Genomic DNA, 25,864 nt, shown 5'->3' with positions numbered 1-25,864 from the left:
GATATTCCTTCGCTCCTGCAGAAAACCCTTATGATGGCACTTACTAGCTGGGGTGATCATCAGAAAATAGCTTACGTGAGGGTACCAGGGGGACAACGGGAAGGAATGGACACAGGGCACAAGCAGAGAAATGTAGAGTATGGGAGCGTGGGGTGCTGTGTTCAAGTCAACAGGGACTGTGTGAAACTAGGGGATGGACTGGGACCTAGACCAGGGGGTTATGTAAATTTGGTGGGATACAGTGTGTATGGAAGTGAATTATATTACCTCACAATAATTTTTTACCTTTTGTTTCTCTGCCTGCTGCATCTTGCAAACATTCTTTTTTTCTTCAGGATATTGCCATTCTTCCCACTAACCACCCATGTCCTGATGTATGTAGATCCCATGAACTGCAGTAAGCCTTTTTTTCCTGAAAATATGATATTTTGTGTTTTGGTTGGTTGCATTGCACTTGTAACTTCTTGTCTATATTGTTGTGGTTATTTCTCTTAATGTCAGTATCCATTCAGACTTTCTACATACAAAATTAATTAAGGCTGTAGCTAATGGTGGCCTTGACATCATCAATGGACACAGTTGGGTAAGGGGAAAAAAGGTCCATGTATGGAATTTTGTTGCAGTAAAAAGTGTTCCAGGGCTTTCCTTTCTGCTTTTATTTCTCCTAAGTATTGGGCTTGGAGCCAAGGATTTGGGATTAAGTGGCTCTATTGATCTGGTGTGCAGTGACGGTGCTCATAGTCCCTGAAGTAATGATTTGCCTTTGCTGCCTTGCTGAGAGGAAGATGTTATCCTCTTTTAGATGGTTATTCAAAACTGCTGAGATTCTATGAATAGACAAAGAGTAGCAGTTAAGGGAGATTAAAAAGCTGGATGTGCTATACGTCTTCAGGAAGCTAATACTCCTAGAGATTTGAGGCCTGATATTTCTGATTTATTATTCTGTGCCACTTCTCATACTAGGAATACAGCACAGCAGGACAGCCTTTTTTGCAAGAGAACACATAGGTTCTGTCTCATTTCCATTTGGGTTTTTTCCTGTGTTGCCAGGCCTGTCTGATATGTCTGTGGGTTTTTTATTTACAGGGCCACCGTATGAAACGGCAGGTTGATGTCTGGGGGAGCTGGGGTGAATGGAGCAAGTGCAGCCGGAGCTGTGGCAGTGGAGTCAGCTTTCGGCAGCGGCGCTGCTATTCCCAAAGGTGAGGGCTAACCTCTGGATCTCTCTCCCCTCCCATGATGTGGGGCAGCACCAGTCCTAGTTCCATTTCCATCTGAGGAACCATTTCCGACGGCTTGAGGTGGATAGGGAAGGGGTTACTCCAGCTCCAGGGGTTTCTTCAGGGTCCTGGACCACAGTTTTCCCATATAATGCAGGTTTACTGCTACACTAACCTCCTTTTTTTGAATCTTTAAATGTGTTTTTCTGTTACTGAGCTCCTGCAGTTATGTTCTAATATACATCCAGAACAAAAATGACCCAGGGGAATGAGACCCCTTTGAGGTGAACCTCACTTTCAGTCTTATAACTACTTTTTTGAATAGTGCCCTCTTCAACACATCCTTGCTTTGGATCCTCTGATAGAGCACAGCAGTTTCTCTGTTGATCCAAGGCTGTGCAATCAGGTGATTGGCATGGCAGCAACTGTTCACTGAGGTCTAGTGTGGCAAGCCCTGGGGGGGATGGAGAACAGTCCAGAGCAAGTTGGTTCCTCTCCTGAGAGCTGGTGACTGTGCCAGGATTTTCTCAGGCTCGTAAATCCCAGGAAGGTAAGTTGCCCCAGAGGAAAGGAAGAGCAGAGTTGGCTCAAGAAGTGTTAGCACTGTGCCACCTCACTTGCAGCTGGCTTAGCTGCATTCTAATGAGGATGGTGACTGGTACTGCACCTCTTGGGAATGATGCGCCTTAGAGATCCTGTTGTGGATGAAAACAAAGAAAAGGAGGGGAAAAAAAGCCAGACTCTCAATAATATCTTAAAAACCAGCCTCTCTGTGTTTAGAGTAATGAGAGGGGGGGTTTTGTAATAGAAGAATCCAGATTTGTGAAGAGCTGCTGCTTCCCACACAGAATAAAGAAGGATCTCTTTTGAAAGCGGCCCATTATGGTATACACCTGCCAGAATCCCTGGAGACCTGTCTCTCCATTTTAGGAATGTTGAGGTATTAGACACTGGTTGACTTTTCAGATCAATTTCCTCCACAATTGTTACTCTCCATATTTCTCAGCCAGAGTCATTTGACTGGAATATGGGTGTTGCACGCTTTCCATGGGCATGTTTAGCTCTTCCTACTAATGGGCCTAGTCTGCCTGTAAGAAGCACGATAGGTGATGTACATACCTCTTCTGAATTGGCCACTACCCTCCTGCTGCTCATAACATGTTTCTCTGTCTTGTATGAACACCTCAACTATTTGCTGGTGGAGAATGGACTAAAAGCTCTGCTTCCATTATTTAGTTGAAACATGACCCCAAAGAGCTGTACTGCTATTGTTCATGGTCTGTGTCTCATTCGTGCCAGAACACAAACCATAGCAGCAAACAGAACTAGAATATACCAGCTTGTTTTAGTGGTGCAGAACTGCATTTTAGTTATTTTGCTGTTTCAGGAGACTCTATGAGGGTGATATGCTTGATGTGAAGGTGATTTGTAATGTCTGCCATGAGATGACTTTTTACCTGTGTATTCTTCAGAGAACTTAATGTAGTTTTATGACTTTCAGGACAGAAGGTCCTTCCAGTTGTGTTGGCCCAACACGAAGCTATCGGTCATGTAATGTTCAGGTATAGTTCTCTGTTTTTGTTTTTTCTTGCCTGTTGCTGCTTTTCCCCAGAAAAATGTAATTCTTGTTGAGAAATAATGTGTCATTATTAATTTCTGTTTCTCTGGCATCACTGGTGAATGCAGCACCCCTTCAAAAATATATTGAAATTATGCCCCTGATTTGATATGGGAGGAATAACAATAAAACCCAAATTTTTACTGTACACTCAATTTTCCTCCTTTTACAAAGACCCAATACATTTTCTCCTCCAAACAGAGCTGCCCAGAAGGGTCCCAGGATTTTCGGGCAGAGCAGTGTGCTGAGTTTGATGGGACAGAATTCCAAGGAAAGAAGTACAAGTGGCTTCCATATTATGGAGGTAATGATGAACATGTAGGGTTACATTTCATCCCTACTTATGAACAGTATGTTTTGAAGTGACTGTAATGTTTTTTACTGTAGTGTCCTCACAGGATACTTTCTTAGTTGGAGTGTGGGGCAGGGGGTGGCATGGAAAAAAATCTTTTTGCCAGCAGCAAGGCATTGCTGTCACAAAGACACTGGATGCATGGGCCAGGAGGCAGCATTGCAGCAATATATACTTGTCTCTTGTAACAGCCATTCTTTCAGAAGAATGCTAAAGAAATTTGGAACTGCTTGCAGTATGTTCTGAAGTATTAGAGAAGCAGAAGTTCTGCTGTATTTTCCAATATTGGCAAAAAAAATATTAGTAGGGCACAGAAGAAACAAGTGCGTATAATTAATGAGTGCTTCAGAAAATATGACATTTCTTCAACTGCTTTCTTGAGGAACCAACTCAGAAGGCAGGTGTGAGAACCAGGGGGTCCTTCTCTGAGTTTTGATATGGTATCATTCATAGTTTGTTAACAAATTATGAGGGATTTTAAGATGGATCTAAAGGGGGGTTTTGTTGGTTGTTAAGCTAACAGTTGTGTATCGGTACTTGTGCTCATTCTAGAAAGCCTTGTACTCCAGGGGAGCATAAGAACAGTCTTACTAAGAGTAACCGAATATCTGCCTGAATCCATGTCCCCTGAGGAAACGGTTGCATACAGTGGGACTTTACCAGGGTATTTTTACAGCCTCCAGCAGTTTGTTCAATATCTGCCACTTAATTTCAGTCCATCCCTCTGTTTCTGCTCCTGTGATCTGAAACTAGGCTTCTGCTGTGTGATATCAAGCTATAATACAATGTTTGTTTTTTCTCTCCTGCCAGCACCCAATAAGTGTGAGTTAAACTGTATTCCCAAGGGAGAGAACTTCTACTACAGGCACAAGGAAGCTGTGGTCGATGGGACTACCTGTGAACCTGGCAAACGGGACATCTGTGTGGAGGGAGTTTGTCACGTTAGTCATCTTGCTGCTTCCTTCATTCATCATTGGGTCTGTCAGTCTTTCTGTTGCTTCCCTTTGTTCTACTTGACCTTTCATAATAGCATGAGAAAAGGTGAATCATTCAGCTTTCAAGGTACTGAGGAGCATGTGGACAGCATTTATCTGTCTCTGGATGTGAAATAGTAGATATCAGCCCTGTCCTTTCTCTGTCAATTCTTTCTCTGCCCTATCTTGACTTCACAGACTTCATACATTCAGGCTTTCTTATTAGATCTGTCCAACATTTGGCCAATTTTTTTATTTTCTCTGTCATTATGGTTTATTCATATTAATGCTCCTGTGCTCTGACAGGCTGTTGGCTGTGATAATATGTTGGAATCTGATAAGAAGGAGGACAAGTGCCTGCAGTGTGGAGGAGATGGCAGCACCTGCTATGGTGTGAAGGGCACTTTTGATGTGACCAGCCTCCCCAAAGGTACAGATGATCCTAGGTAGTTTGGGCAGGTGAGAAGGAGAGAGTTAAACTGAAAGTCAACTGCTACAAGGGCTGGTGGGGACACCTGTTCATGTGATGGTTGTAGGCACGCTTGGATGTTCACTTGCAATGTCTGTATGGTGTGTGGCCTTAGCATCAGAAAATGTACTGATGGCCTTATCCTGGGAATCACGTCCTTAATCTCTGTACATGCGGAAGCTCTTGCCATGATGCTGGTGTCTTTCCCTGCTCCCTCTCAAGCAGGTGCTATAAATGTACCATAAGAACACAGCCATGTACTGCCTTTGTAAGACTGTCCAGTATCTTGAGAGCCCCACCAGGATTAGTGCAAGGCTAGAAATGGGACTGCATCTGCTGCATTTGGCCAATTTTGAAAGATTTCAAGATAACAAGTACATTTGTGGTCACATCTCTCTGTGTTGAACTCCAATATGATGCTTGCTGACATTCCAAAGATTTTAAAATCTAAAAAGTAGAATATGCACTGACCCCTGTGCTTACTTTTCTGAGGAATTTTTTACACACATGACCTGTGGATAATGTAGGGTGAAACTACCCAGAATGCAATCAAAATGACAGTGGAAATGCTTCAAGACACCTGCAAAAAGCCCATGCTTTTCAGGCACCAGCGAAACCGTGAGCATCTTTGGCACAGAAGAGTGGCTGTGTGGCATCCACAGACAGATATTGAATAATTCCCTTTTTTTTTTTTTCAGGTTACAATCAAATCTTTATTATCCCTATGGGAGCCACAAGCATCCAAATTAAGGAGGTTAAGCCCAGCAGGAACTTTCTAGGTAAGACTTATGTCAGAATCTGTGTCAGTCCGTTTGGATTCCAGCCATTATATTAAAATCTGATTTTGAGGTACGGGCTTTGGGATGTTTGTCTCGACGGCTTGATATGGCAGAGGGGAAAACTCTCTGGACATCAGGATCTGAATACTGAGTAATCTTGAACTGTTACTGATGCACAACTCCGAGCTTCACATTTATCTCCTTTTCTGTCCTGTGGAGATCTTACTGTTAAGTGGAGAATAAAAATACCCACACTGAGACTTCCTGCCCGGAACTTACAAGGAGTCCAGTGGATATAACAAAATCTGGCTATGAGTTCTGTTGTTTGCTGAATGTAAACCCTAACTACTCCTGCCATCCAAAAGTTTGGAGTGGGATTCTTTTCTCCATAGATTTCTTTTGGGCATTTGTACAACCTCAAGTTCTGGTCATGTGAGGGCATAAAGGAGAGAGAAATGTCCTCACCTAGCTTTCTGAACAGGGCTAAGGAAATTCCAGTGGAGAAAGCAAATACTCATCTGCATTCTGACTCTTCCATCACCCAGTGCTTTGGACAAATCAGTCTGGTGATGTTTTCCTTTGTAGAAAACTGGATGCAGCACCCATCTTTGTTTTTTGAAGAGAATATCTGATGAACTAGTTAGTGGTGTAAAGGCAGTGGGATGTGAATCTCACATCTTAACGGCAAGCAGGACAAAGACTGAGCCCTAGCACAGTAGGGAATGCAGAGGCAGGGCAGGAACATGCTGGAGGCATTTGTCTGTTCAGCAAAAAAGTGCTTGGTCTGCAGCAAAGCTGGCAAGAACCACCGTCTGAATGTGGAGCAGCTTCTGGCAGAGAGCCATATGGGAGGACAGCATTGTTGGAGGATGATGGTCACCTTCATTTGCTTGTGACACAGGGTTGAGTGAAAGCATGAGTATTCCAGTGGAATTCTTATGATCCTCTCTCTCTGGGGTGTGGGTTTGCCCAGCTGTTAAGAACGTGCGAGGGGAGTATTACCTGAACGGGCACTGGACAATCGACTTCAGCCGGGCGCTGCAGGTGGCCAGCACGGTTCTGCACTACGACCGGGGCTTGGAGGGTGATCTGGCCCCAGAGCTCCTCCATGCCCGGGGTCCCACCACAGAACCCCTCGTCATTGAGGTAAGCAGCTGTGCCTGCTCCCTGCTGATGCTCTGCTCTCTTTGCATAGCAGTGCTCGATTTGTGCAGTGGGAGTGCATTGGTGGATACCACATGGGAAAAACTGGCAAAGTGATGGGGCTCCTGGGAATCTTACAAGGCTGTAGGCCCTCAAGCTAGACCAAGGTGGTCTTCTTTCAGAAACAGCACAAATTGCTGCTCTGGTTCTATTGCCCACAAATGAGCAAGGCAAGGCTCATTTTTGGTTTCCTGCCTATTCCCCTAGACTCTGACTTTAAGGGGGGTGAGAGTCAGGACCAAGCAGTGTTGGGGCAGGGACAGGCTCCAGGACGCTGCCTGTTAAACTGTGCTGTAGGGCAGGAAAGGTACTCACTGTTACAAGAGCAGCTGGATCTTCTGAAGCTAAGAGGGATGAATGCACCCTTCTCTGAAAAATAGTGCTCTCCAGAGTATGATAGAAGGCAAGAAGAAAATACAGTGCTTCTCGAATGGGAGGGGTGCAAGTCAGCTCAAACCCTCAGACATGGTGGAGAAATGCTGTGGAGAGGAAAGGTGTTATTCCCCTGACTTCCTCCCATGCTTTCACAGCTCATCAACCAGGAGCCAAACACGGGGGTACAGTACGAGTATTACCTGCCCCTGCAAGGACAGGCCACGAGTTACAGCTGGAGCTACAGTTCCTGGAGTGAATGCAGCTCCGAATGTGGAGGAGGTAAGAGGAGAGGACCTGGTGTCTGGCAGCTGGTGTGGGGTTTATATCCACACCCTGCAGACGGTGTGCTGCCCTCTGCAGCTGCTTCCCAGCAGTCTTCTGCTGGAAGGCAGCAGAGGTATCTGCAGGGGGCAACTAAGGTTTTGTCAAGAGAGGGTAGTGCATGGAGTCACAACAGGACTGTGCCCCATGCCTTGTCTTGTATTATTTTCCATGCCCTAGTCCTTAGACTTATTACTACAACCTGTTAAGAATCTTCATAGATAGCCTTTGTTTTGTTTTGCTTTGGCTCTTCGTGGTCTTTTCAACCACTTTAGAGGTCCTGTCCAAACTGGTCTGACCTACATTACTAAATCACATCATTCTTCTTTACCACAGCCTGGAAGATTCCCTCTCTCCAGGAGGACTGTCAGATCTCCTGGAGTGTCATGTCATGTTCAGTTTACAGATTCTTCCATGAACATTATGGATTTCAACTTTAAAAGAAAAAACAAACAAAAAATCACCAATCAAGCAAAAAACCCCCTCTCCAGCTGATTAGTATATAGAGTTCTTATTAGCCTATTCCGGGCTTCTGTGCTGATGGCCACTTTGGTAGCTTTTGCCATATTTTGGCTGTAGGTGCTGAGACTGTATTTGCCTGGGCGCTCATATCCGGTAGGAAGCATGAAGAGCTGCAAGTTTTATTCCCATATCCAGTCTTCACAAGACTGACCTTTTAAGTCTAACAGAAGGACCTCCCCCTCCCAGTTCTTCAGCTGTATACTGCATGCATCTTGCGGGGTTCCTTCATGAGCAACATATGGGTATGGCACTTCCCTTGTGAGTCTCAATCCATAATATAACAGGAAAATTCCCTCAGCTACGCAGAATTATATTGTTTCCCTTGCCCTTCCAGTGGATTCCTATACTGTGGGAAGGCATCATTTGTACATATTGTCAGAGACAAAGAACTACACCTGGTTCTTTTCCAAAATGGCTGGGACAGGCGCAGATTCTACACGAGTTTGGAAACTTGTCTTGCCAATCCTAATGCATTGTAAACCTCATCCTGGGTAGCTTGTGTTGATCAGATGCTCTCTTGCTTGTACTGTAGGTTTCCAATCCCGACTGGTGTTTTGTACCATAGACAATGAAATTTATCCGGACTATATGTGCAGGAATAAACCACAGCCAGACAATAACCGGACATGTGGTCATCAGGCTTGTCCCCAGACAAAACGGTATGATTTCTTTCCTTCTTCTGAACTCTGACTTCTTCCTGAGGTGCTTTGGAACTGAGAAAGAGAATGACGTGCTCACTTCTACCCTCCAGCGTGGTTCTCTCCAAAGAAGTGTTTCACTTCTTAGAGAAAGCCCAAGACAAAGGATGGGGGTGATAGCACTGTGATGAGCATTTCTGTGTGCACAAGAAGAGGTCTTAATATATTGTGTGTTCATTTTATAGACTAAATTAAATCTGTTTTCCAAAGTATGGAAAGTCTTCTCGCTCACGTAGGAGATATGAAACAAATTCTCTGGTTTTTGTTTTCTTGAGCTGGAGCCTGCACAGACACAGTAGAAGGTCAGAGCTGGTGTCATTTAAAGTAATTTCTGCATTCCTAGTGTCCTTGCTCTTGGAAAGGGATGAATCCTGGAGTTTTTTCATTCTCTAGCGTTTTCAAACCCCTTCACTCAGCCATTTCCACCTTGTCCCTTGTTGGCATAGCCTTACAGTTGGCTTCACTTGGCTCTTAGATGGGCATCCAGAGCTGTAACAGAGCCTTAGCTGTGGATCTCTCTGTGTATCTGGTGGGTGCAGTGGAGGCCTCTGAAAGCGCTTGTGTACGTGAGAGGGCACCTTGGAGCATTTCTGAATACATTAATATGTTAACCTGTAGTTACTTGTTTTAAGTTCTTTAAATCCTTTGTTCTGTGTATAAAGGACTTCTTACGTCTATCTGCCGCAAGCCTGGAGTCAGAGTGGAGCACGGAGCTCTCAGATAAAGAGGTAACGAGGAGAAGGAAGTTACAGAAAGCACAGGAAGGCAGCTGCTCTCTTCTGCTCTCCACTTAATTGCCCAATAAATCCATGGGGGCTTTCCTCTTTGGCACTGGTGTTAGCAGTGGGTGTTGTTTTGCTGTTGATTCTTGCCAGTGAAAATGATGGTGGAGGGTGCTGGCTGGCAGCTTTGCTTAGGTGGTTGCACATGCCTCTGATAACTTTATTCTTATTGGACTGAAAAGGGGACAATTTCTTCATATCTGGCTGCTTATTCTGATAACTTGTTTTTTCTCTGGAATCAGAGTAAAGAGGTTCTGGAAGACTTTTAAAATTTATTTATCAAGATAAATAAAAGAACATAAATGAAAAGAAAGCATGATGGATTGGGCAATTGAAACATTAGCCAGGATGCTAGCATGCCATAGCAAAAGCTGCAGTTTCTTAAAAGCTCTTCTTTCTTTGGCGTGGGCCCTATAGCAGGCAGAAAAGAGCCTATAAACTGTGATGAGTACCAGGATATGACAGATACAATAATGTACACTGAGATATGAGAAGTTAAAAGCATCAAAAGCAAAACAGTTGTCTCCTAGCAAGCTGCTAATAGCTTAGGACTTGCAATTTTTGCCCTCTGATGAGAGTCCCAGCCTTATGGTTGTTGACCTTGTCTTACAAAGAAAATGAAACAAGCGTCAGAGATGTCTTGACTTGCAATTGAAGGAAGCTGTAGGTGAGTACATCTGATTGATACAGTGTTTCTAAAACTGTACATTTGCTTTACAGGAGGCAGAAAACAGTTGGGGTGGGGTGTTATTACCATTGGAGCTTTTGAAAAATCTTAATTAATTTGTTATAAGCCCTGCAACCACACTGCTGTAAGTGGCTTCTACTGGCTGTATTTGTTCCCTTTCCTATTTTATAGCAAAGGCCATTCAGTTTTGGGCTGATATTTGCATCTTTAGCAATAAAGAAGGGTATCTATGAAGGTGAATGTGGCCGAGTTTACTGTGGAGTTCCTGTTAGGGTGTGAATGTGAATTGGCTGGCTGAAACTCAGTTTAGGTGTGGCAAGGGCCAGACTAGGGAAGTAGCTGGAATGCTAGGGAGGAAAACATGAACTGCCTTCACTCCCTGGCTAGGGCTTATCTGGCTGCAAGGGGATATAGGTGCTGGCACACAGATCATCATGATGCTCCCCCTACACAACCAGTGCCTTTTGACTGCACAGCACACTGGAGTCAGGGATGAAGCATCATATTGTCCCTGAAGCCACTCCATGTTAAGCTGTGCTCCCAGCTGCCTGGGCAGCTCTGAGACACTGAAGCAGCCACAGGCAGAGATTTTAGCATCCAAACAGATTGTTTGGTGGACATTCCCCCTTCTGCTAGCAAGGGTGTATCGCTTCTACAGCAGCTTCAGCAATCAAATACAGGACAAAATCTATTTACATTTTTGGGGGCTTTTTTCTATGTGTGCTGTTAGAGAATTTGAGCGATGGAGGAATAAACCAGCTTTCTACTGGCTCTCAGCGAAAAGTTAACAAGCACTTCTGAGAGTGTGTGGCATGGTTTGCAGGCAGAGTGAGGGCTTGCCTTGGTTTTACTGTTTCTGATAATGTATAGTTAGGCTGGTGTGGGTTGCTTTTCTTTTAGTTGATGTGGATTGTTTTCCTTGGTTTTTTTCTTTCTTTTTCTTTGATGTTTTATTCCAGGCATGACATTTTTGCAAATATCAGGAGACCAAAAGCCATGGAGAGAAATCTTCCCTTTTTGGGAGAGCTCTGCACTTCCAGAGAAACAAGTGTTTTGTAGCTTGGGATATGTCTGTGGAGTGGCATTCATGTTCTGCATTGCCAATTAAGCTGAGTGGTACTTGGTCAAATGGGAACTCACTTCTGACTCTGTTCTGCAAAGGGACATTTTCCCTGTTGGATTTCTACAGGAATTTGGCACTGACCTCCTTTGTGCCTCGAGGCAGTTTAGCTGGGCTTACTTTTTTTTTTTCTTGATTCTGTGACCTGCAGGTGGAAAACAGGAGAGTGGGGATCCTGCTCAGCTACCTGTGGTGGGGGCACCCAGACTCGCTCCGTTTACTGCGTGGCCTTCGACGGCCAGAGCTCCCAAGGGGTGGTGGATAATGCTGAGTGCATGGCCTTCGCCCAGCAGCCTCGAAGCAGCCAGCCCTGCAATGTGAGACAGTGTGCCACCTGGAGCACGGGGCCCTGGTCAGAGGTGAGGGGGTGTAGGTAAAAGCCTCCTGGCACCTACTGCAGGAGGATGTGCCAAAGCTTGGGGATAAAGAGCCAGGCTTCTTTTCTGGGACTATAAAAAATGTGTGTCCCTGGACAGGTGGCGTGCAGAGGTACAGGACTTGTCCCTGCAGCCCTCCTATGCCCTCCTCCTATGCACACATCCCTGTTCCTCAGAACTGTGCATGCCCCTGCGCCTCTGCGCTTCTCATTCCATATTGTTTTTATTCTGGTCTGCCAATTCTTTCCCCACTGCTGTGTTTTTATCAAACCCACTAGACCCAGCACTGGCTGGGTTTCTGAGCCAGGCCTGGTGAAGGCAGAGAGTGGGCAGGAGAGCTGCTGTCCATCAGCTGAGGATGTGCAGTAACACTCCCTCCTCTGTAAAACAGGAGCTCCTGTGCTGTTTATTTCCATATTACTGCCTCAGCATTACAAGCCCAGGACAGCAGTACTTCAGTCACAAGAGTCGGTAAGCAAGGTACTCTTGTAACAGTGGTGACCTGCTGTTTTCTGTGTGTCTGCACAGGCTTCTCCAAACACAGCCACATGGTGCATTTTTTATGCCTGTGTGCATTTATATCTACGGCATTGGAAACAGTTCAAACTGTATGTGCTCAGTGAAGCCAGCCAGGTTTTTAGAAGGCATCTTATGTTCCAAGGGCTTAGAAAGTAAAGGGAGTGTCTACTTAGTCCGTAAAGCACAAGTGAATTTTCCTCTTTTAGAAGAAGGACGTGCACGCTTGTAACATTTGACTTACAATCTTGTGGTGGTACTTTGAGTAGTGCAGCAGCACAAAATGCAACTTTGAAGCATGATAACCTAGACTGGGAAGTCCTTTTTTATATTTTTTTTTCCTTTTGTGAGATTCCAGGTGTGACTTTAGGATTGTGGAGTAAGAGCACTGTTTGGGGAAGTTCTTACAAACTGATTCCTAAGTGAGTCATTTTGGGGTTCTCAAAAGCGACTGTGTTACATGTACTCTCAGAGGTAAAAGGTCAGTCTAGTAAATGAATGGCTGAAACACAGCTGGGAAACTCATCTAAAGTAATTCATACTGTCTCCAAGTTAATGCTCTCTGTTAGAGAACTTGATAATTCACGGAGAAGTAGGCTGGATTCCTGGAAACACCACTGTGAATTTAAGAGGGCATTGAAAATGTCACAAATCAGTTACTAGTATAGAAGCTGTGTCCCAGCTTCACATCATAAAAATGGAGCACAAGGTCTTTAGGTAAAAGACATGAGCAGTATAAGAACCTAATCTTTTTATCTTCTCTAGAATTCTTTACCGTGGCTGATTTTAATCAGGTGTAAATAATATGAGTTTCCAGATATTTTCTACCGTGTATTGTTCATATCCTATTGTTCATAGGCCAAAATCATCCAGTGACTTCCATATCTCCCAGGCCCTATCCCATGCTCCCATGCCTTATTGTCTCTTCTGCAACATAAACAACTACTCTGCTAACTCCCACCCCAGAAGATTATTTTAATGATAGCTGTTTTTTTAGGCAATCTCAAAATGGTGTTCTGCCCTAATATTAGGGAGAACGGCCTTGAATTGCAAGAGGAAACAAGGTGCAACTTTGTAATTTTTGGGTCCCCTTTCTGCAGTGTTCAGCCAGCTGTGGGGAAGGAGTGCAGACCCGGACGATCACCTGTAAGACGCAGCAGGGTTCTCAGGCTCAGGACTTTGCTTGTCTAATGGAGCCAAAGCCATCAGCCACCCAGCCCTGCCTTAGGGAGAACTGCATCCAGGAAATTGGCTGGCACGTTGGAGACTGGGGTCTGGTGAGCACCGCACTTTCATGGTTCGGATATTCCTGATTATATTGCTGTGCTCCTCACAACAAGCTTTGGTCCTTGCAGCCTGCACATTGGCTGAGGCTGGGAGCATGTACTGCCTCATTACCAGCCCCTTGGCTCTCAGTCACGTTGTAACTGGCACGGGTAATGCTCCAGTTAATCTGCCGCCTGCTTGGTATGCAGCTGCTACAAAAATAAATCCTTCTGAGGGGCGGATTATAGTTTCAGTGACAGTGACAAAATGAAGCCAATGAACTGAAACAGTCCAGTCTTTCTGCTTATTCCCAGTTCTTTGCTCCATCTCTGTGATCAGCAGAAGAGGCCAAGTATGGCTTAGAGCTTGGAGTATTTGGTGACTGCCATTGCATTTGGTGATATGTGATTTAAAGTACATTTTTGTAATTATTCGGATAAACTGTGCTTCCGATGGATTAATCTTGTCTTTGTGGAGGAAGCCAGACTGTGTTCAGCCTGGGAAAGGTGCCAGGGGGTGGAGATACAGGTAGATCCAATGCATCAGGTGACTTCCAAACACACTTTTTCATTTCTGTGCTAGCCAGACCAGCTAGTTCTGAGTCAAAATGTGTTACATCTGGTTATTCATGAGATGTGGGCCAAGTTTTAGTATCAGCTAAAGAAGTTGCATGTCTTAATCTGATTTTCCCCTCACTTCCTTTTTTTGGAAGGGCTCCTATCTGCCTCTGAATAAGAGAGAAATACTCTCCCAATCTTTGTGGAGCTTGCCATGAGCTGGGTGGGTTACACAAGTATGTCACACTATCCCCTCCCCTGAGCCACTGCTCGTTGCTCCCTCCTCATCCACAGTTTCCAGTGAGGTGAACTCCAGTTAGCTGCTTACAAGAAAGCCACACCAGTTTGTTTTCCAGTTGTATATTGTTGCTCTTGAATGAATAGTTCAAAACTGACTCCCTCACAGCTGGTGGATCCCCAGAGAACTGAGGTGCCTTCAGGCTGAAATAATTCGCTCAAGCTCCATGACATACCACTGTGGGTAACAGCAGCTCATCTGGGTGTTACAGGCCAAGCATGGCTCAGAGCCTAATGCTTCAGGGATGGGTGGAACAGTTGGTAAAATGGTTTAAAGTATGATTTTCTAATTGTTCAGATGAATCCAGCTGAAATATTTTTTGCTTTGTCTTGGTGGAGGAAGCTGTGCTCAGCCTGCAGCTATTCATGCAGCTGTTCCGCACTTCTGGTCTGTGGGGTTTCTGCATTCAGCCTCTGCTGCCTGCTCACTGCCTTGTCTCTGTGCCCAAGTGTTCCAAGAGCTGCGATTCAGGCATCCGGACACGCCAAGTCATCTGTGCTGACGGTGACTCCAAATTCTACAGTCCTGAGACATGCAAAGCCATCCAGCCAGAGAAACCAGCCACCCTGGGTAGCTGCAACATGCAGCCCTGCTACCTGCCACAGCGTGAGTGGTATTGCTGCACACCAGCTTTTCCCAAGATGCTTTTTTTTTAGGAATAAAAATTCCCAGCTCTGCCTCAGCTTATGTTCTCATCTTCTTGCCTGCCTGTCTCCATCCTCTGAGTTTGCCATGGTTATGTGCACAAAGCATCTTCAGAGTCCCAGTACCTGTGCTGTTTGAAATGTATGCAACAGGCTTGGGAACAAAACTGGTGTGTATTCATTTTGAATTCAGTATTCTGTGATGGCTCATCCAGTGTGTGCTGCAGACTGACTCCAGGACTCCCAGTCTAGAAGGATGGTAACCTGGGCAGGCTCAGTAGCTAAAAACTATAGCAAACTTTCATCCCTCACTGGACCAACTACAAAGAAGTCACAACTCTTCAGAAAATTTTGCTTGCTGTCTGTGTCTAGTCTTCACATCAGAGCTGAAATGCTGACTTTTGTCTGCCTCCCCATTGTAGGTCACTTGTCCTGACAGTCCAATTGAATCCAATTGCTGCTGAGCAGCTGTTCCAGGAGAAGAGAAACATTTTCATCTACTTTCATCTCCTGCTGACTACTGGATGTATTTGCAATTATTAGAGAATAGGGCTGGACTAACTGCACTCATTTTCTGTATGTCTCTTTTTGCAGAGGTCCCCAGTATGCAGGACACTATGGGATATGATGTCACTCGCCAGTCCTTGCTGACACGTTACAACCCAAACAGCCGCACCCCAGGTTTGGAAAAATTTTCTTAATTTGGGTTTTTGATGATGGAGGACTTGTAATAGGGTGTGGTAGGGGATTTCTCTCATTCTTTTCATGGGCTTCTAGAAATTCATGGATCCAGGGATAAAATACAGATTCTTTTACACCAACAGTGAGCAGTATTTGAATATATCCATGCAGAAGACTCTGTATACGGCATATAGATCCCGAGTTCTGTCAGCATGACTTAGGTCGTGGCTGAGAGAAATGGTGCCCAAAGCAGATCGTAGGAAGAAGAAAGGAAGATGTGAAGGGATCACAGTAACATGGCAGGTGCTTTTTCATGGGACAGCAGAAAGAATGGTCAGGGCAGTGAGCAAAGACCCTCAGGACAACCATATCTGGAAGGGTTGGCCAGAAGATACACATTCAGGTGATGCAGAAAAGCCTGTCACATAGCCTTGGGCAGGTGAAAGAGCAGAGATGAGGAAAACTGACCAGATTTTGATGCTCACCTGCATACTTTAATGAGTTCTCTCCTCAGATTCTGGTGATGAAGGGATGCTCCCTGGGAACACCAGGATCCACAGTACCTCTGGGAATCACCACATTCCATCCACCAAGGACCATGGCATGAACTTGTTTGCTGTTCGCTGGGAACCCCAGTCACGCTTCTCAGGTTCCCATCAGCTCGGCTTCTCTCAGAACCCCACTGCAGGGCCTGGCTCTCGGGACTGTCACCAGAGCCCACATGGCTGCTGTCCAGATGGGCACACTCTGGCTTCAGGCCCTTTGGGGAGAGGCTGCCCTGTCAGCACCTGTCACCAAAACAGGTAGTTGGAAGTAGATAGGCCTGAGCAGGGAGGCATTGCCTTTCCTGGGGGCTTCCTGAAATGTATAGCCCGTGCCTGTTGAGCTGGGCAGGTAAGGTATTACTGCAGCCCTTCTGTCAGTAGGTATGGGTGCTGCCCTGATGGAGTTTCAGCTGCCCAGGGTCCAAACAATATGGGATGCCCACAATATTACCGTGACATTCGAATGAGCCAAAATCATCCCACTGCGGCCACTCCAACAGTAAGTACAAAAGCTCTTTGCAATTTTGGAGTTCATCAGATACAAAGATTCAGATTTGACCCTGGTGACTCACTTGTGGGTTTCTGCTGGGCTTCATCTCTGCTAGTAATGCTGAAGAATCAATACTCCAGGCGTGTCATCAAGCCTTTTGGCCTGCCTCACTCCTGTTCAATCTGGAGCATCCACCTGTGATCCTCTATAAGCAGGGAACAGAGTGGGTGGTGGGGAGCTGTCTGAGAAGTAGACGACCATTCTATGTAGAACTGATTGAATAATCCCAAATAATCAAATTTCTGTCAGTCATGAAATTGCCATCCAATTTCTAGGATAAAAAAAATGGGGAAAACATGGCCACTATTAATTGCCTTTGTTTGTCAACTCTGCAGATTAATTGAAGGTAGGGAGATAATCCCTCTCATAGCTTGGGGTTCTTGTTGGAGCCAGCAGAAAAAACTGTCTGGCTGCTGGGCTGCTTGCAGGTCTGTCTTGCAGAGAAGTGAAGCCCTGGCTCCATGGCTGACAGCCAAGTTCCCCAGCCCTTCCCAGCATGAAAGCCTCTAGGAGGCAAACAAACAAACAGTGGTGCCTCTAACAGCTGGCCTTCTGCAGCTGACAGCTTGGACACAGTGCCTTGCATGTGGTACTGTCCTCATGTAAGCATGATAAATTTTGGCTTTCAATTCCTGTCTCTAAGGCAAGCCAAGCCTTGTCCCAGCAGCATCCCTCGGGCGAGTGCCGCAGTTCCATGTATGGCTGCTGTTTTGACAATGTCGCTTCAGCTTCAGGTCCTCGAGGGGAAGGATGCCTCAATAGGCCCAACTACCGTAAGTGATGCTTTGGCTACTTGGTTTAGAAACACAGAAAAGAGTCCAGGAGGACGTGCAAGCTTCCTGTGCAGAGGCTCTGCTCTCTGTAAAATTTAGTAAATTATCTCTTTGAAAAGAAATTCTACCTGTTGGCTGGGGCAGCATAAAATTGGAGGGAGTGTAGAAAAGCAGCCAGAAGGTTCAGTTCTGTCAGCCACAGCAAAAATTCTGATCTTCTGCTGATAGTTGGACAGAAGTGTGTTTGTGTGTAAGACTACTGGGGAGCTGTTTGGCCCTGAGAAGAAACCCTGATGCAGCCTGGTGTGCCCCAAATTATTTTCCCAGGTATAGGAGAAGTAGGGCCCCTCTGAGGAATCAGGGCCATTCTCAGCCTTCAAACAGCTCATGGGCAGGGGTGAAATGAGAGCTGCATCAGGATGGAGGGATTGCTCAGGGTTGTGTGCATGCCTTTTAGCCAGCAAAGTTCAATCAAGTGCCTGCTGTGCTATAAGGGTGCTAGAACTACTGGGCAAAAGCATCTCTGTTCCTTTAGTGCCCAGTTGTACCCTCTGCAGGCACATTGCTCCTGCATTTCCTTGCCCTGTTGCTGCAGCAGACACGTTGCTTTGTGGCCAATCCTGTGGGGCTGTCATGGGGAAGGGGAAAGCTCTCTGGATCCTCTCTGCTGAAACACAGCTTGGCAAAGGACCCCTCAATCAGAGCCCTGCCTCCGATGTTTGTCAGCATGTGACTCAGAGCACAGTGCCGGGTTTGTAGACACATTGGGCTGTGCTCTTCTTTATAGCAATGTGGAGTGGGAAGGGGAGTTTTCTGTAATGCATGAGTCTTCACAACTGGGTCTAATCCTCTCACTTTGTGGGCTGGAAATGTGCAAATGGTAGCTAGGAAGAGGAAGCCCCAGAGGCAGCCTTGCAGTCGCACAATTCCCCAAAGAAGGCTGTAAAACGTCTGTCTAGTATCTAAATTCAGAAATGTCTTTGAGGATGGTGGTTCTTCAGTCAGAGACAAAACTGATGCAAAAAGGAAAATGTGAGCTGCTGCCCAATTTCAAAGCAGAGCTGGCTGCAAAACCCAGATGTCCTACTTTTCCACCTGCCCTCTGCCCACATCAGATCATCTAGATAGGTGGCTTGAAGCAGCTAGACCTTTGTGCTTTGTGACCCTCACATCTCCCTCTGTTGTGCTCCTTTTGGTAGCGTACCCTGTGATATGCCTGCTGCCCAGTGCTCACGGCCCCTGCACAAACTGGACCACTCACTGGTACTTTGTGAGTGTTGTTGGCAAGTGCAACCGATTTTGGTATGGTGGCTGTCATGGCAATAAAAACAGCTTTGCCTCAGAAAAGGAGTGCATGAGAGTGTGCCACAACTCTGTGGGGGTCAGTCGTCTGGAACACCAGCCCTCTTCTGGCACAGGAGCCCTGCAGCGCCAGCAGACTGGCTCCTACTCTCCTACAGGGGATGCTCAGGGTCAGCAGCAATCACCTACAAGACAGTCTGCAAGTCACAGCCAAGAAGGAAGAACCTATGGGGCTTCACACCCTACACAAGGCAGCCGCAGACAGGACAGCTGGAGAAGTGAGGTGCTGCCAGAGTCCTTGCCAAGGACTGGTATATTGGAGAGCCGGCACTGGAACACACAGCAAAGCAGGTTGGACAGCCTGAGCCAGCTGTACTTGTGGGAAACAGCAGTGCCTGGGCCCTCAGAGAGCCAGAGCAGCAGTGGCCAGCAAGTGCTGCCCCGTGAAGGCAAGCAGTGGCATAAGGCTTTTGGAGCAGGTGTTTCCATGACGGACGGATTTGGGCACCAGGAGTCTGCAGACTTGTTCCCAGCACAGGCTCTGCACAGGTGATGATTTTTACCTCCACCCTTTTCTGCCAGCTGATTGTGAAGCATCAGTGCAGCTTCCTCTGAAGTTAAAGTGTTGCCCCACTGTGACCAGCTATCTGGGAATACCATGTGATGGATTAGCTATACATATGACCCCTTGGTAAACCAAGTTATTGTTATTCAGGCCCTGGAGTTACCTGCTGTCCTTTTCCTTGCACTCTCCCTGGTCTCTGACAGCACTTCAGTATGGTGTGTGAAACGATTGCAGAATCCTGGAATCTTTGTCTGGGAGGCCTTCTTACACAGTAAATGAGAATCCATAGGTGTTTTCCTTGTTCTGACCAACAAATTTAGCTGACTCTCTGACTTCAGAGCCTTTATCTCAGCACTGCATAAAGTAGCAATGGGTTGTTCTATGGAAGACTTTTAAGATGCAGAATTTGGGTCAGGATCCAGTCAGTATTACCCTGAAAATCAGGAATGCATAGAGCAAGATCTAAACATGTCTGCACTGGATCTGTGTCCATCTGCTGAGCTGAACTTCATTTGTTCAGAAGAGAGGGGTTGCAGGACTCTCTTCAGGAGAAAGGGCAGCTGGTCATGCTTTGTCTTGTGGTTGTAACTCATCAAGAGTCAGATTAGAGGACACAAAGGAGGGCAGCCAAAGTGCCAATAGAATCACTTTCTCTTTCAGAACAATCCTGGAGGAAGCCAAGCCCTCTCTTGTGACAGCAGTTGCGGGACAAAACATCCAGCTGTTCTGCAAAACAGGCATGTCCCCGCTCTCCAGAGTGGAGTGGATGAAGAACAGCCGACCGGTCTCCTCTGACAGGTGAGCTCAGCTCCCTTCATTGTAGAGCAGATGGGCTCCTTGCTGGGCAGAGTGCCAAATATGCAATCCAAAAAGGACTGTCACGGTTTCACCCCAGTTGGCAACTAAGCCCCACACAGCCACTCACTCACCCCTGGTGAGATGGGGGAGAGAATCGGAAGGGTAAAAGTGAGAAAACTCATGGGTTGAAATAAAGACAGTTTAAAAGGTAAAGCAAAAACTGCAGGTGAAAGCAAAACAAAACAAGGAATTCATTCACCACTTCCCATGGGCAGGCAGGTGTTCAGCCATCCCCAGGAGAGCAGGACTCCATCACACATAACAGTGACTTGGGAAGACAAATGCCATCTCTCTGAATGGCCCCTCCTTCTCCCTCCTTCCCCCAGTTTTACATACTGAGCATGATGTCATATTGTATGGAATATCCCTTTGGTCTGTCAGAGTTAGCTGTCACAACCATGTCCCCTTCCAAATCCTTGTGCACCCCCTGCACACTGGCTGGTGGGGTGGGGTGAGAAGCAGAAAAGGCCTTGACTTAGTCTAAATACTGCTCAGCATGAAAATGAAAACATCAACACTGTTTTCAGCACAAATCCAAAACACAGCCATATACTAGCTACTCTGAAGAAAATTAACACTATCCCAGCCAAAACTGCCACACGTTATTCGTCCCCCCTTTTTTCTTAAGAAATAAAAAGGCCCATGTATTGACCTAAGAGCACGAACTGTCCACCTGTTCTGCACATAGCAGAAACAGGTACAGTCTGCACCAGTAATGAGATGTTGGCTAGAGTTATGGGCAGAGCAAGTGCTGTCCCATAACAAGGCACTAGTGGAAGCTGACATGTGGGTAGCGATGCAGAAAAATGTCTCTCTCGAATTCATCTTGGGGCAGCACGAAGTCACTAGTCCAGAGTGAAACTTACAGCCAAATAACCCAGAGTTCCTGTGGCTAGAAGTTTCTGGCACATCAATTTTTTTTTTAAACTAATTTTAAACCTGTTTTTCCTGGGAGGTGGAGTTTGGAGTTTGGAGCCAGTCAATCCCTTTGTGTTATGAAAATTACAGTTAAGAAAAGCCCGGTTATGCTTTTCTGTTTGCAGTTGACTGCTGGGACTCAAGCTCTTCCCTGGGAGGGCAGTTTGCCTCCTTGTGGGAGAGGATTACTGAAAGCAGTTCCCTGTTTTCTCGTCTCAGTTTCTTCTCCGTTCCTGACCTCCTTTCTGGCACAGTTATTTCCCCTGCCTGTGACCCCTCTGTGGTCAGCAGGGTTTTGTTTTTTCCTAAGCCAGTGAGGGCACTACATGGTGATGGTTTATGTAACATCAGCACGAAGGGTTGCTCTGCCTTGGCCAGTTGCTTCCGGTGGCCAGGCAGAGGCAGTCAATCCTTGCACGTGTTGCAGGCACACCTACCAGTCTGACGGCTCCTTAGTGATCAGCCACATCAAGCCAGAGGATGCTGGGATGTACACATGCCTCACTTCTGACGCGAAGACAGAGAGCCGACAGATTCAGTTACAGATCACAGGTGAATTATCTTCTGCTTAACACCAGAGAAGTAGCTCAGGGCTCCTCGTTAATGGTTATTGACCACAGGCTCAATAAAGCCAGCTGCAGGAGCAAACTTTCTCCACTGGCAAGAGGGAGTGTGGAGGCAGCAGGGCCTCTCTTGGTGTGGTGTTCTCTCATGATAAAGCCTTAGCCCTAAAGCACTTCTTTCCCTGCAGTGCCACCCCGTAACTGGAGTTGTGGCTTGCCTGTAACCTGCCCCATTTTCTAGCACAGCGATCATATCGTCCCTGAGAGCCATCAGCTGCCCCCTGATCCTTGTAAGTGCAGGTGCATTTATGTTTTGTATTTTGCCCAAACAGATCCTACTGGGTAACAAATGATTCCCTGTTCTGAAAAATGTGCCTTTTTTCAGAAACAAGCACAAAAAATTTCTAGTCTCAAAAGATGGGCCAGCAAGGCACCCTGTAGCCTTCCATCTCTGAAGTGTGCTTTGCAACAGCAATGGCAACTGAGGCAGAAGGCATTGTGGCCTAAGGGATGTTGCAACATGCTCACTGACAGAGGAGAGAAAGGAGTCTAAAATTGCTTGCCTGCAGGTCTGTGACTCTCATTAGTAGACAGTGCAGGTTTACTGCACTAGTCAGCCAGAAAACAGATGGCTAAAGGGCTCTTTGGCTCCAGTTCAGCAAGCTCTCCCAAGCTCATAGAAACCCTATGCAAGAGGTCACAGTAAGAAGTGTCCTTTTATTCACATATGGCATTTTGTTTTGAATAGAGTACCAGAGCACTGTTCTGGCAGAGGGTGAGAGAGGTCGGGTCCGTCACAAGGAAAATCAGCAGCTTCGAGAGTTATCCAGAGGCAGGAAGGTTGTACATGCAGCCAGTTCCCCTGTGCATCAGCAATTCACATACAGGTAAGTTCACACACAGCAACAGTTTGTCTACTGTGACCAGCTGATGAACCATATGGCATCTCTTCATGTAGAAAAGCTGAAGATTGGAAAGGTCCTGGGTCAGCTGTTCTGGGGCCCGGTTGGGAAACAAGCAGTACTGAACTGCTGACAACGGGAACGGGAGAAGATCCCAGTCGCAAGCTGTCTTCTGTCGTCCCCGAGGGTCTCTTGAAAGAAGCATATTCTGAGCAAAAATGCACAGGGAAGCTGACAGCAAAGGAGTTAGGCTCAGACAAAAGAAGTATCGGGGCAGCATCCTTAGATGTTCAAGTTAATGTAGGCAGAAAGAGAAATCTGTTCTGGAAAAAAACAAAGCAAATAGGAACTGCCTAACTAGCACTAAATAGACATATGTATATTTTAAACAATTCTAGTTGCTCTAGCTTCCACCCATTAATTTTAAATATTTTGTGCACAAACCTGTTTGATCCAAACCTATCTCACGTGCTGGCGTATTTGGTAGCTTCTCGCATGGTTTTTTTGGTGCTTCTAGGCTCCACAGAAATAAAAGTGGACAAATTATTTTTGCCTTAAACACAGGATGTTGAGACTCCAGGATAAATGGGACCATGATCTGATCCCTCCCTTTTTTTGAGTTTACAACCTAAAACCCAGCCAATTTGCTGAACTCCCCAGCAATCTCCTTAGCTGCTTCTGCCTAAAAGCAGTAATAAGTGATTCACTGAATTAAGAGCGTTGCTCTTTGGTTTTGTTTTTTGAGATCAAGAATTCAGGTCAGAGAATGGGGGTCAGGGAGATGATGTTTTATTTGACTCTGGGATCATCATAGTTTAGTTACCTTGTAAAATGGTGCTTAGCTGTAGTTATCAGAGAGCAAAGAGCATGAGGAGATGGGTGTTGTGAGAGTCTGACCTCAACCTTTCTGCTGCATGAAGTGGATGACCAGCTCCTGGGCCTTGCATGCATTCAGGTGGTTGCAATGGGCTCTTTCACATCCCAAAATGGTTCATTTCTGTGTGCCAGATAAGCACCTTGGGGGAAGCTTGCTTGGTGCCCTGTTCACGACTTTGTACCATTTTGCCATGTGTTCAAGTTGTTAGTGCTTCCTCAGCTGTTAAATGGAGGGTTGCTGTAAGAATCGGGGTTGCTGTCTGTAATGGGTTAAGCTGGCAGGAGTGCAGCACCAAGCTGTGCTGAACTGGAGCAGGATTTGATGGAGGTTGCTGTTTGCTGAATGCTGGTAATGGCAAGCATCAGAGCTCTGATAGGAGTGCAGAGACCACCCTTTTCTGTTGGAGACACAGAATAAGGCTTGTGATTACAAAAGCCTTGTGCTGAAGGTCAAATGCTGAACAAGGAAGTTTCTACATCTTTTGCTGTCCTTGTGAACTTTGCAGGTTGAGAATGGATAAGAGTGTGCCCACAGTAGTGGAGGCCAGTGTTGGGGAGAGAATCAGACTGCCCTGCACAGTAGAAGCATCACCCACTCTCACCATTGAGTGGCAGAAAGATGGGCGGCCCCTCTCCTCTCCCAGGTGAGCTCCCAGGTGGCTTCAACCACTCATGTGAAGAAGACCCTCCTCCTTTCCTTCCCTGACTCCTTGAGAGAATGATGCTGCTGGCCATGCAGCAATGGCCTGTCCTGCTTTATGCTGGCTAAATTCCTCCAGGGCCAGACTGTACTGCTTGCCTGCTCCAGCCTCACTCACAGACCAAAGTCTGAACATTGAACCCTTGAGTGAACAGCTGTGACACAGGGTCTACAAGTGAGTCAAGGCTGAAATTTGTTCATCTACAAAGTTAGCAGAAAAAGTACACATGGCAAGCAAATTTGCCAAAACCCAGCTGGTCTGTGAGCAAGGGCAGAGGTTCACAGCAGAGAGAGATCAGGGTGCCTGCAGTGAACTTTCATGGCTACTGGTGCTGCTCTCCTGCAGCTATCATCACTCTGCTCCCAGAAACCTGGTCTAGTAGCAAGCTTTTCCAGCGTCTACAGCACCAGTTCTGGGATTTGACGACTAAGGGTTGTATTACAACCCCTGCAGTGTTTGAGCAGCTAAACCTTTGCTCAGTAGTACTACACAGTTGTGCATGAGGCGCTGCTTCAGCTCTGCTGTCTGGAGGTCCATCCTGACCTGAGCGCAGACTGAGGGAGGTTCTGGTTTTGTTCCCCAGACACAGGCAGCAGTCAGATGGGGCCCTGGTGATCAGCCGGGTCAGCCCTGAAGATCTCGGCTTCTTTACCTGCGTTGCCTCGAATGGACGTGACCTGGACCAGCGCCAGGTCCTATTCCGCCCCCTAGGTACTGGATGGATGGAGGAATGCATGACGTGTGCACACAAGCGGGAAACAGGGAGGGCTGTGCAGGGAGTGTGGGTTTCTTGGCTGGCCATACCTCTCTGCTGTTGCACCTCATGTTTAACAGGCAGCTTGAGGGCAAGGGAAGAGTGAGTTGTTTTGCTCAGTGGTAATCTGCACATGTCTAGTACATCATGGTGCTCCAGGCAGTGGGAAAAGGCGCTGATAGCACAGGAAGGGTCACTTTCAGGGCCTTGTTTGTGGGACACTGGTGTGGAATGGGTATAAGAGCAAGAGAAACTGAGTAGATCGTCCTTCTGTGCATGTAACATGCATGTGTCCAGCTGGAGAAAAATGCTCTTTGAGGCCTCTACTACTTGCCCTTGCTCAGGCCAAAGCCCTTAGGAAATCCACATTCCACATAGCAATGGTAGCACAGCCTCAAACATGCTGTTTCAAGGCCTAGGGACTTGCAGCTCATCATGGGTTGTGTTGGACTTGGGCATGAGTCTTTTCCTGCTACCAGGTGCAGCTTGGCATTGTCTTCCTGCCAGTAATATTTTCCCTTGTGGTCTAGGAGAGCTGAGGATCACTGGTCTTCTGCCAAGCATCATGGTACCTGAGGGAGGTACTGCTCAGCTTCATTGTACAGTGACTGGCAACAACGTGAATATAAGGTGGTCAAGGTGAGCAAAAATGAGACAGAACAACTTCCCATTCCTTCTCTTTACAAACCTCATCATTTACCCTGCAAATACTAATGCAGGGTGCCTGCCAGTTATGGCAGAGACCACAGTTCTCAGCCCAACTAGTATTACCTACCCTTTCTTAAACAACTTGGATGTTACCAAGATCCCTGTGGGGTGTGGCAGGGTCATCAAGTTCATGTTCCAGTCAAATAAGGAGGAAAGCAAACATTAAACGAAGATTTCATCGAGTTCAGAAGGGCTCTGTGCTGGAAAGCTAGTAACATGACGATAGCAAGAACTAAAATGAGTAATCAGAGGAAAACCTTTAGTTGCTCTTTATAAAACCCTCTCTGCCTAGCCCTAACAAACATTCTAGCCCCTACAGTAACAGCAACTCTTCTCCCAGCTTCCTGCTGCAATACTTCTCTCCATGTACTGTTAAGTGGAAGCAAGGG

The 25,864-nt window shown here is 46.4% G+C and overlaps 1 protein-coding gene across 5 annotated transcripts in view; it reads left to right on the top strand.

Moving 5' to 3' along the window:
* PAPLN (papilin, proteoglycan like sulfated glycoprotein) overlaps positions 1–25,864 on the top strand; it is a 57,000-nt gene that overhangs the window by 25,189 nt on the left and 5,947 nt on the right. Inside the window, exons 4-27 of one of the 5 annotated variants that reach the window (XM_027707130.1) lie at positions 1,087–1,202; positions 2,722–2,782; positions 3,040–3,142; positions 4,001–4,131; positions 4,471–4,594; positions 5,332–5,412; positions 6,386–6,558; positions 7,146–7,269; positions 8,366–8,492; positions 9,194–9,259; positions 11,273–11,480; positions 13,115–13,291; positions 14,585–14,741; positions 15,374–15,460; positions 15,975–16,263; positions 16,384–16,504; positions 17,199–17,328; positions 18,528–19,179; positions 19,856–19,993; positions 21,399–21,523; positions 22,283–22,421; positions 23,819–23,956; positions 24,597–24,724; positions 25,298–25,406. In XM_027707130.1, coding sequence (XP_027562931.1) covers positions 1,087–1,202; positions 2,722–2,782; positions 3,040–3,142; positions 4,001–4,131; positions 4,471–4,594; positions 5,332–5,412; positions 6,386–6,558; positions 7,146–7,269; positions 8,366–8,492; positions 9,194–9,259; positions 11,273–11,480; positions 13,115–13,291; positions 14,585–14,741; positions 15,374–15,460; positions 15,975–16,263; positions 16,384–16,504; positions 17,199–17,328; positions 18,528–19,179; positions 19,856–19,993; positions 21,399–21,523; positions 22,283–22,421; positions 23,819–23,956; positions 24,597–24,724; positions 25,298–25,406 — 3,704 coding nt within the window. The remainder of the gene's footprint in view (positions 1–1,086; positions 1,203–2,721; positions 2,783–3,039; positions 3,143–4,000; positions 4,132–4,470; positions 4,595–5,331; positions 5,413–6,385; positions 6,559–7,145; positions 7,270–8,365; positions 8,493–9,193; positions 9,260–11,272; positions 11,481–13,114; positions 13,292–14,584; positions 14,742–15,373; positions 15,461–15,974; positions 16,264–16,383; positions 16,505–17,198; positions 17,329–18,527; positions 19,180–19,855; positions 19,994–21,398; positions 21,524–22,282; positions 22,422–23,818; positions 23,957–24,596; positions 24,725–25,297; positions 25,407–25,864) is intronic. The other 4 variants (XM_027707137.1, XR_003538010.1, XM_027707145.1 and 1 more) reach the window with 4 other exon arrangements.

The sequence above is a fragment of the Neopelma chrysocephalum genome, unplaced genomic scaffold (genome assembly GCF_003984885.1).
Source record: "Neopelma chrysocephalum unplaced genomic scaffold, ASM398488v2 Primary Assembly neopelma1_24, whole genome shotgun sequence".
NCBI lineage: Eukaryota > Metazoa > Chordata > Aves > Passeriformes > Pipridae > Neopelma > Neopelma chrysocephalum.
The sequence above is the reverse complement of the archived record's forward strand: the minus strand, read 5'-3'. Positions and strand labels throughout refer to the sequence as shown.